This window comes from Gavialis gangeticus, unplaced genomic scaffold, assembly GCF_001723915.1.
Source record: "Gavialis gangeticus isolate Ggan-Ray unplaced genomic scaffold, GavGan_comp1, whole genome shotgun sequence".
NCBI lineage: Eukaryota > Metazoa > Chordata > Crocodylia > Gavialidae > Gavialis > Gavialis gangeticus.
This window is the reverse complement of record NW_017728993.1, coordinates 47,638,914-47,648,801: the sequence shown is the minus strand read 5'-3', so window position 1 is coordinate 47,648,801 and position 9,888 is coordinate 47,638,914. Positions and strand designations below refer to the sequence as shown.

The 9,888-nt window shown below is 51.5% G+C and overlaps 1 protein-coding gene across 1 annotated transcript in view; it reads right to left on the bottom strand.

The window, feature by feature from the left end:
• CNOT3 (CCR4-NOT transcription complex subunit 3) overlaps positions 1-9,888 on the bottom strand; it is a 27,461-nt gene that overhangs the window by 12,694 nt on the left and 4,879 nt on the right. Inside the window, exons 2-8 of the mRNA XM_019501709.1 lie at positions 8,129-8,203; positions 7,707-7,774; positions 7,540-7,614; positions 6,730-6,819; positions 5,592-5,720; positions 4,407-4,502; positions 3,882-4,101 (exon numbers count right to left, since the gene is read on the bottom strand). Coding sequence (XP_019357254.1) covers positions 3,882-4,101; positions 4,407-4,502; positions 5,592-5,720; positions 6,730-6,819; positions 7,540-7,614; positions 7,707-7,774; positions 8,129-8,153 — 703 coding nt within the window. The 5' untranslated portion in view covers positions 8,154-8,203. The remainder of the gene's footprint in view (positions 1-3,881; positions 4,102-4,406; positions 4,503-5,591; positions 5,721-6,729; positions 6,820-7,539; positions 7,615-7,706; positions 7,775-8,128; positions 8,204-9,888) is intronic.

Here is a 9,888-nt window from a genome sequence, read left to right as displayed (position 1 = left end):
AACCCTTGCTACCAGAAGCCAGTAGCATTCGAGGGATGGATGGGTGGGTGGGGAGAAGTGAGGGCAGAAAGGAAAGCCTTCCTGGCCGCAACTACAAAACAGTCAAAGCCTCTAGGTAGGGGTTTAATCAGACTTCTTCCACGCTGCAAGAGAGTTACCTCCCCACCCCAACCCAGGGATGGCAGACACACAACTCCGTATCATACAGATTAAGCCAAAGATCCTTGTCCTACCACACCCTCCTTCATGAAACCTAGCTAGTCCATTCTGAAAGCAATTCAGAGATCCTGTCCCACTATTAGGCTTGGCAGACTTCCTTCACTCCTCTCCTTGTTAGAAGCCTTCTAGTTGCCAGTATAGATTCACCTTTAGCCAGTTTGTAGCTTTCTTACTCAAGAAGAGATATCTGTTCCCTTAACCATCTTAGTGGCCCTGCTTTGAACCCAGTAAAGTTTATTTAAGTTAAACTGCCTTGAGCGATGGTGACTAGGCCCACACACATTATTCTAAGTGTGGTCTTACCAAGGGCTTCTGCAAATGGTACCATGACTTCCTGATCTCTACAGCACATGCAAGTATTAGGCACATACACCTAGGTTGTGTTGGCTTTTTTCATGGCTGCATTGCACTACTGGCTCATGGACCTCCTATAATTGACCAATATATGCAAGTCCCTCTCTTCCTGTTTGTCTCTCCAGTCTATGTACCCCCATCTTGTAGCCGAAGTCCTTGTTGTTGGTTCCTACGTATGCATAACATGACCTCTGGAGGCCCCTTCCAGCCCTACTTTTCTATGACTCTTGACTCAGTCATCTAGTCCACGCCACCTGTCAACCCTATCCAAATCATTCTATACAAACCATAATCTAAATTCTACACAAGACTACCATTAACTGAGACAACACAGACCCAACACTCTAACCTGCCACAGGCAAAAGCAGGAGAACCATGGTAGCCAAAATCTTGCTTCTATGAAATGATAATATGAGGTTTGATCAAAAAGTTCTAAGACTTGATGTTCAGGGTACTGTTCATCAGGAATTTGTACCGAGTGGTCAAACAATCAATCAGGCCTTTTATAAAGAGGTTTTCATTCGATTGAGGGATAAAGTTAGAAGAAACCGCCACGAGCTGTGTGAAAATGGTCGATCGTTTCTGCACTACGACAACGCTCCTTCACACTTTGCTGTCTCCATTCAAGAATTTTTGGCTGAAAAAAAAAAACATTCTTGTGATACCACACCCTCTGTATTCACCTGACCTGGCCCCATGTGATTTTTTTCTATTCCCCAAAATCAAAATAAAAGCTGAATGGAAGGAGATTTGATGACATTCCAACCATCCATAAGAATGAAAACAGAACTCAAAAAACTCACAGTTGAAGACTTCCAGCATTGCTTCCGAAAGCAGCAGGAACATTGGGACAAGTGCATATCATCTGGGGGAGATTACTTTGAAGGGGATGGCTCACAATGTTGTTTGTACACTATTCTTTAAAATAAAGGCTAAGTCTTAGAACTTGATGATCACCCCTCGTATATGCTCAAGTGATCCCAGGTAGAGGGCCATGCCCCTCACTATAGAGGAAGGCAAAAACTTCCATAGTTCACACCAATCTGGCCATGGGATAAAAATTCCTGACTCTCAGTTTCATAGTTGTAAGGTTGGAAGGGACCTAAGTAGATCAAGTCTGACCCCCTGCCCTGGGCAGGAGTGAATACTGAGCTCATGACCCCAGATAATGCGATGGGTCAAACCCTAAGTGGAGGGGCAAGACCCTCTAGCCAAGAGCCTCTGGTTTTGGTCCCAGCAGAAACACTGGCACAGCCCAGGGAAAGTCAACAGCCTTGGTTGTAGCCAACACCACTGAGAAAGCCTTAAAAACACCCTGACAGGTAAAAGAAAGGGGGGAGAAGGGAGGGGCAGGGGCAAAAGACAAGCCCACAAGTATGGGAAATAGCCGCAGCGAACATAGACATAGCTACATCTAGATCATCCCTAACTAGTGGCTGTCCAGTCTCTTTTTTAACACCTCCAATGATGGAGAACCCACAGCATCCTTAAGCAGTCTAGTCCACTGCCTCACTGTTCTAAGTGAAGACATTTTTCTGGATATCCAGTCTATACTTTGCTGCAACTTCAAGCTACTAGTCTGCATCCTCCTCCTGCAGCAAGAAAGAAAAGCTACTTTCCCTCTTCCTTATGGCAACCCTTCAAGTATTTAAAGACTGGTACCATGTCCCCTCTTAACACCTTTGCCTCAAGCTGAATATGCCTAGCTCCTTCAGCCTCTCCCCCCTCAAGAACTCATAAGGACAGAAGAGCAAACATTCCCCATGGCCAACAGGAAGATCTGACCCTCATAATGAACTAGGTGGTTTGGGCAGGGATAGCAAGGTGCAAGTGTGAGGGCCTAGCTCCACCTCCAGCTCTCAGAGATCAAGCAAGACCTAACAGTTGTCCATATCTCTCAGCCCCCCTCTCATCTGAAGAATCTGGTTGAGATGATGGTAGTGGGAGATGGTATACTGGGCCACTGCCCTGTGAGACACTGGGCCACTGATACCTAAACCAGATGCTCACAGGGTCACCCCTGACTTAGACCCTAGAAGTTTCTGATAAGGTAGATACAAGCATGCTTAGGACCCTCACACCACAGCCTTACAGCTTGGCTTACTTACATGGCAGGTCTGGTCAGCCTCTCTTTCCCCGCAGGAAGGACAGATTGTTTATTCCCTATTTAGAACAGCGCAGGATATTCCGCTTGCAGGCCCAGCCGAACGATAAGAAGATAGTGGGAAATTCAACAAACTCTCTATATATTTTGGGGAAAGGAGGAAGGGGACAGACTCCCCTTCCAGTTCTACCAGGAACAGTCAGATTCCAGGGGGGCCTGAGTCCAGAGTGAATAAGTGTTGCTTCCATACTTGTGCACAGAGAACTCAGGCCACAGATGAGCTACAGGCATCTGACCCAGCCAAGCTAGTCAGAAGCGTGACAAGTTAGAATCCTTCACCCACTTGAGCCAGTTAACAGGGCAGCTGTTCTGTACAGATACAAGCATGGATTTACCAATACAGCTGTGCTCAGAGTAGGAGTGATTTAGCGGTAGAATATGCTGGTATTTCTGTTCTGGTAAGGGACTGTTCCTCTAGGTCAGACTCGCACATTTTTGCCTTTCTGTACATAGGACCCCTTCCTAGGATCATCTAAACATCCAGAAACCAACAACTTCCCTGTTGCTTCAGGGGCATTAGGAGTATCCGTCTCCCCATGCTTCTACCCAAGGCAGATTAGAGGATTTTGAACCTCATGGCTGTGGGTGAGAGTCTGAAGTGGGGATTCTGGAGAACCCTCAGGTCAACAGCTGCCTGTAAACAAAAGGGGACTGGGCTTAGCCTGGGAGACCCCACCCAGTTCTGTGCTCCAGTGGCATGGCATCCCTAGCACAGAAAGAGCCTCAGCCTGCACAGCCAGGCTGAGGCCTAGCACAGCCTCAGCCTAGCACAGCCAGAGCCTTCCCTCTGATGCAACTGAAGGAAAAAAGCAATCACTTGCCAGACACCCCTGCCCCGAATAAGGATCTGAGATTGGATGGCTGGTTCGTGTTGAGCAGTGGCCCTCCTACAAAGCTCCTGAGCCAGATCAGCACATCCATCAAATATACGAGGGGAGAAGTTGAGGAGGCGAATATTGATTCGGGGGGGTGCAGGAAGAAGGACACAGAAGGAAGATGGTGAAAATGAAGCAGCAGAGGGCACAAGGAAGTTGCTGGAGGGAAGGAGCTTGTGAAGAGTTTCAGGAATGGGCTGAGACGGGCCCTGTCACCCCACTCCACAGTGGGATATGGGCCAGCCTCATAGAGAGGAGCTAACACTTACGAATGTCTTCTAGGTCAAGGTCATCATAGAGGAACTCATTCTCCTCGAAGTCAGGGTCCTGTGAGGAGTCCACATAGTACTCCACATCGTCCTTGATCTTCCGGATCGAGTCCACCATGATGGAGTCGTTGTCCAGCATGCGCAGGATGGTCTCCAGCATGCGGATGTGATACCGATGCTTCTCAATGTGACGCTTAAGGCCTTCAATCCGGTCCTGCTTCTGTTGGGCAATGGACAAACGGATAGAGGGATAAATGCCACTTCTTTGATCCAAGTCTGCTGCCCCCAGAGCAGTGGGGTCTCCACAGCACACAAGGACCAGTCAGCCTCAGGGAACTCACCAGGGGGCTGAACTAACCCCCACCCTCCCCTGCTTTCCCCCACCAGACCCACCCCTCTCTTGAAGCTAGGATAGAATCCAAGACTCACTCCCTCTCAGAGCTGGGTAGAACACAGGTGCCATGGCTCCTAGTTCCCCATTCTGATCACTAACCCCAATGCCTACCCACACTCCATTCCACTCACATCCTTGTCCCCCTTCTTCTTCCGGGTCTGGACCGACAGCGACTCCACCTCGCTCTCAAACTGATCCACCTGCATGTTCAAGGTGTCGATGGTGTTCTGGGGAGAGCCACACACTGTCATTCCCACAGGAGCCTCTTGGGGGCATCACTGCGCCCACTCAAGTCCTCACTGCCAACCCACTGCACATCCCAGCCCCAGATTTAAAAGGCAACAAGCTTGCAGGCTTGGTGGTGCTACGCTAGCTAGCACCATGTCCAAAAGGGACCTGGGGGTCATAACTGACCATAAAATGAACATGAGCCACCAGTGTGATGCTACAGTTAGCAGAGCAAACAATACGCTGGCATGCATCAACCAGTGCATCTCAAGTAAAACTAAGGAAGTTATTCTCCCACTCTGCTCAGCATTGGTGAGGCCACAGTTGGAGTACTACGTCCAGTTCTGGGCACCACACTTCAAGACAGATGTGGAGAAGCTTGAGAGTGTCCAGAGAAGAGCCACTTGAAGAGCAAGCCATACAAGGAAAGGCTGACAGATATGGGACTGGTCAGCCTAGAAAAGAGAAGACTTAGGGGGATTTGGTGGCAGCTTACAAATATATCACGGAACAGCATCAGGGGCTAGGCGAACAACTATTCACCAAAGCGCCCTAAAGGAAAACCATGAGCAACGGTCATAAACTCCTAGAAGGAGGTTTTAGACTGGATATAAGGAACAACTTCTTTACAGTTAGTGTGACCAGACTCTGAAATAGACTACCAGTAGGGGTGGTGCAGGCACCTACCCTGAAGATCTTCAAAAGGAAACTGGCTACACACCTTGCTGGGGTTATTTGACCCCAGCAGTCTTTCCTGCCTAGAGCAGGAGGGCTGGACCCGATGATCTCATAAGGTCCCTTAACTTCTGTGAATCTGTGAGCCGACTCCATGAAACACACTTTCTTACCCTTTGGATGGGCATGTTATACATGCCTAGCACTGAAATGCAGCCACCTATCAGGTGGGACAAGGGGCTGCTCATATAGAGAGACTCTTTATTGGCATGGATATGCAGCAGCTTCTGGGTGCGTGCAGCCCCACACCCTCTAGTGCTAAATTGAGGCTGGCCCCAAGGGCAAAGGACAGCACCCCTCTTCAGTATCTGCTTTCCAAATGGGTATCCCCCTCCCCCACAACCCATCCTCACCGTGAGCCACTGGCCAACCTCCTCCTTCTCCTTCTGTGCTGGGTCCACCTTCTGTGCCAGGCCCAGCCCCTCCTTTGAGTAGGCTTTGGTCTTTGTCTCCCGCTCCACCACCTTGAACCGCTCCATTTGCTGGAACCAGACAGAGAACAGGGAATGCTCCTTCCCAGAGGTGGGGCAGAACCCAAGCATCCTGGAACCCCTGCTCCACCACTCAGTACTACACCCTTTCCAGAGCTGGGATGAAACCCAGGTGTCCTAGCTCCCAGATTCCACCCCCTGACCCACTCTAACCCAGCAGACCCCACTCCCCTCCCAGAGCTGGGTCAAAACCCAGAAGTCCTGATCCCACCATACTTACCACTACTCTATGCTGTCACTTTCCCACCAGGGGCTCTTGCTCTGGGTGCACAGGCCCAGCAGCCTCTGCCCAGGCTCCATGCCCCCTACCACACTTGCTCTGCCAGATGGTTGGCTGCCCCTTATGATGTCACACTGGCCAATTACAACCAAAGGGGGAGGGGCAGGTCCTCAGGCCCAAGCTGGCCCTTGTCTATTCTAGCCTAATGCCTAAGGCATGAGGAAGTCTCCCTTCTCTAGATGTTCCCAACCGCCCTAGGGCAGGACCCTAGCTCTTCTCATGGTCCCTAAGCTCTCTGCAGACTGGTCTTCTCTGGACCTGTCCCTCCCTCACCCACAGCAGTCCCAACCAAGCCAGGGAGTAGCACCCAAAAGGACTGCAATATGGATGCTGTGTGAGGGCAAAAGGGCTGGTTGCAGGGTAGGGGAGAGGATCCTGGTTTTTAAGAGCAACCCAGGGACAGGAGACAAGGCATTGAAAGAAGGCTGGAGGTGGCTGCCCAGTTCTCCCAGACCTCTCCTGCAACACTGGATCCACCCAGCAGAGGTCCCATCTCCCAGGGCTGGGTCAGCCTGCCCTCCCCTGCCAACAGCCTCTGTGGATCTACCAACAGCCCCACCCCTGCCCAATGCAGATGCCTGTTACCAGGTGTGAAGTTACCCACAAAACCTGCTGCTACTGCCCCAACCCTGTCAGAGTGGGCCCCTCCCTGCCACGTTGTGGAAGGAGCTCTGCTAGCCTACAAAGGTGGTAGGGCTGTTGCCCCCATGCAACCCCTACCGTCTCAATGAGCTTCCGGTTGTCTATCAGCTGTCTCTTGTCTTTGATCTCATTTGAAGCTACCCAGGTCTTGATCTGGTCCCTCAGTCTCTACAGAGATAGAAGGGGGAGATCAGCAGAGGGATATGGAGACCCACAGCCCCAAGGGAACCCTAACTCAGGCACTGCCTCCAACAAGAGCTCCTGGGAAATGACAGAGCTCTGGATCAAGAAGCATCAAGGCCAGTGACTCAAGTCCAAGCAGGAACACCAGATATGAGCCACTGCTGGGCTCCCCTGAACAGGGAAGAAACCTGCTACTGCACAGGCAGGGGATCTCATGATTTCCAGACTAGAATAGGAAAAATCTTGCTGGAGAATAAGGAAAGATGGTAATGTAAGAGCAGAAGGAAACCAAGAGACAAAATTCTCTCAAGCTCTGGGAGGAGAATAGGGCCTAGGGAGTTACAGCAGGGGGACCAAGAGCCAGAACTCCAGGGTTATTTGTCCCAGCTCTGGGAGGAAAGTGAGTTCTAACAGGTTAGAGCACAGGTGAAGGGGAAGAGTTTGAAAGTCAGAACTCCTGGACTCTATGCCCAGCACTCAGGGGAAGGAGAAAAACAGGGGCTGGTAATTAAAGCAAGTGGGACCTGGATTCAGAACTCCTGGGTTCTATCAAGCCATACTTGTCCTGTCTTGGGCTGGTGGGTGCTTCCTCAAGCACCCTGACATGGTGGTAAGCTGCATCCCACTGGCTTTGCAAAAACTGAGAGCTCAGGCTGGATGAGCGGCTCCTTGTTGGGAGCGATGGGGAGATAGAACACTCCTTACCTGGAGCTTCTTGATCTCTTTCTTCAAGTCTGCTTCGTACTTCTCCTTTTGGTTTGCATTGGCTGCATTGTGGAGCTGCTCCACAGAGAGAAAGAGGGTGAGATGGAAAGGGGCAGGGTGAAGCAAAGGGAAGGGGAACAAGCCAGGCCTAGTGAGGTGCTTCTCACCTTCTGCCAGATGTCTTCAAACTGCTCTACTCCTTCAGAGACCTTCTTCAGGCAGCGATCGATTTCACCTGAGGCAGAGAGGGGGTGGGTGTGGAGAAGGACAGGCCCCAATCCAGGCCCAGCCAAAGCTGGGCCAATTACTATCACCTGCCCTTGCCCCTCCCCACCCACCCCTTCATTAGCCCAGTTTCCAGGCTAAAAGAGCCCAGAAACTCCCCAAGGAGAAAGGCATTTATACTGTGATTTGGATCAGAAAGAGAATCAAGGAGTCCTGGTTCCCAGCCCTCTTGTAACCCACTAGACCCCATTTCCTTCAAGAGCTGGATAGAGAACCCAGGCACCTGGGCTCCCAGCCACAAGACTGAGGAGTTTTTATCCTAATACTATTTCTACCCCTCCCTTTCCTGGGGCTGGGCTCTTACCTTGTAGTTTCCTTTTATCAGCCATGTTTCCTGCACTAGAGAGGGGCTCTCTTCATACTTTATAAAGCTCCGATACTAGAAGAATAAAAAACAACAGGTTACCTTGAGCAGCCTGCTCTGGCTATACACCCCAGGGCAAGGCCCTGCCCCATTCATCACTCTACAAGTTCCCCCACCCTGGGCTAGCGCCCCCTACAGAGGACTGATTTTTGCCCCCTTCCCATCTGCTCTGTCCTGCCCTGCCCTGGTGTTGGATCAGTGCCTCTTAGAAGGGAAAGATCCCTGCTCCATATCCCACACACTAAGCCAGTATTAAACTCAGGCCTCAGTACCTGCTGCATCATGACCACTAATTGCTTCATTACACACCAACAGGAAGAAGCAGCGCCCATTTCCCCCACCCTCACCAGCAGGGAGCAGTGCTGCCCACTCTCCCTCTCTCTCACGCTAGAAACCAAAACCTTGTTTACCCAGACATAAGGCAGCCTACAAACTACCTGTGATTGTCTTGGCTTCTATGGGTGCCAGTGGGATCCATTCCCCCTCCCTGCCTACAGATCCCTGTCCCCAAGCTAGTGATGCGAGTAGGAAGCTTTGGCCATGGCAGTGGTAGCAGATGGGGAGTAACAGTAGCACAGTGGCTGGCTGTGGGGACCAAATGGATGTATGCTTGGACCACAGACTCTCTCTGCTGAGGAGCAAGGAGGGAGCTGGCAGGAGCCTGCTGTGGCTGGGAAAGAACCATAACCTCCCAGAGCCTGGGAGATTTCATGAGGCCCCCAAGGCTGAGGTGAGTGAGACTGATTAAGAATTGGAATCTGTTTGGCTCCTGGTAGTGGGAGAGAGATGGGCTCCCTCCCTAGGGCATAGCTCCTGCACCGGCTTGGACCCGATTCCCAGGGTTGGGAATGTCAGCTGCGTACCCCATCATGCCAGCATTCTATCCAGGCTCTGACCTGAACCACCTCTGGGCAGCTTCAGTGTCTGCCCAGAAAACAGCCCCAGTGCCCTCTATTGGCAGCCAGTCCCTTATACCAGAAGGGGGGAGGCTGTTTCTACCTCTTTTTTCCCCCAGAGGGGTCTAGGTAGGACTGGACAAGCTGTGGACAGTTATTACCACTTCTAGTACCCCCAGGAGGGAGGGGGTCATGTCAGTGACTTTCCCCACTGAGGCCAGGGGAGGAAAAGATCCCTCTTCCCCCCAGCTCCTAACAATGCTTTCTGGGCCACAGGGATCCCCAGGACGTGACACCATGCATGGAAGGTCCACAACTCCTGCTTACCTGCAGACAGCTTGGCTCTGGGACTTTTGTGAGCCGTGCTGAGGGCTACTGCACAGGTGAAGGTGGCACATGACTGGGAGGAAGCCAGGGGGCAGAGGGCCCCTCCCCCAGTCTGAGCCCCCACTGAAGCAAGGGATTTTGGGAAAGGCCCTGGCCTATAAAGCATAGGTGGTGGGCTGGGGACCTCAGCTTGGGGATGTTATGGAGAGGAGCCTGTAGTGCTTCTTGGTCCCTTTGCACAAAGTCACTTGAAGGAGGTAAGTGATGCTGGGCTCAAGTTACAGACCCAGAAGCTGAGGAACATGGAGGGCTGGGAAGGTGTCTTGGGTCATACAGCAGGTGGAAGAAGAGCCCGTGAATTCTCCAACCACTGCCTTGTGCCCTAGACCCTGCTGCCTTTCCAGGGCTAAGATGGAACCCAGGAGCCCCAGTTTCCCACACTTCTGATCCATTAAACCCTACTTCTCCCCCCCCACA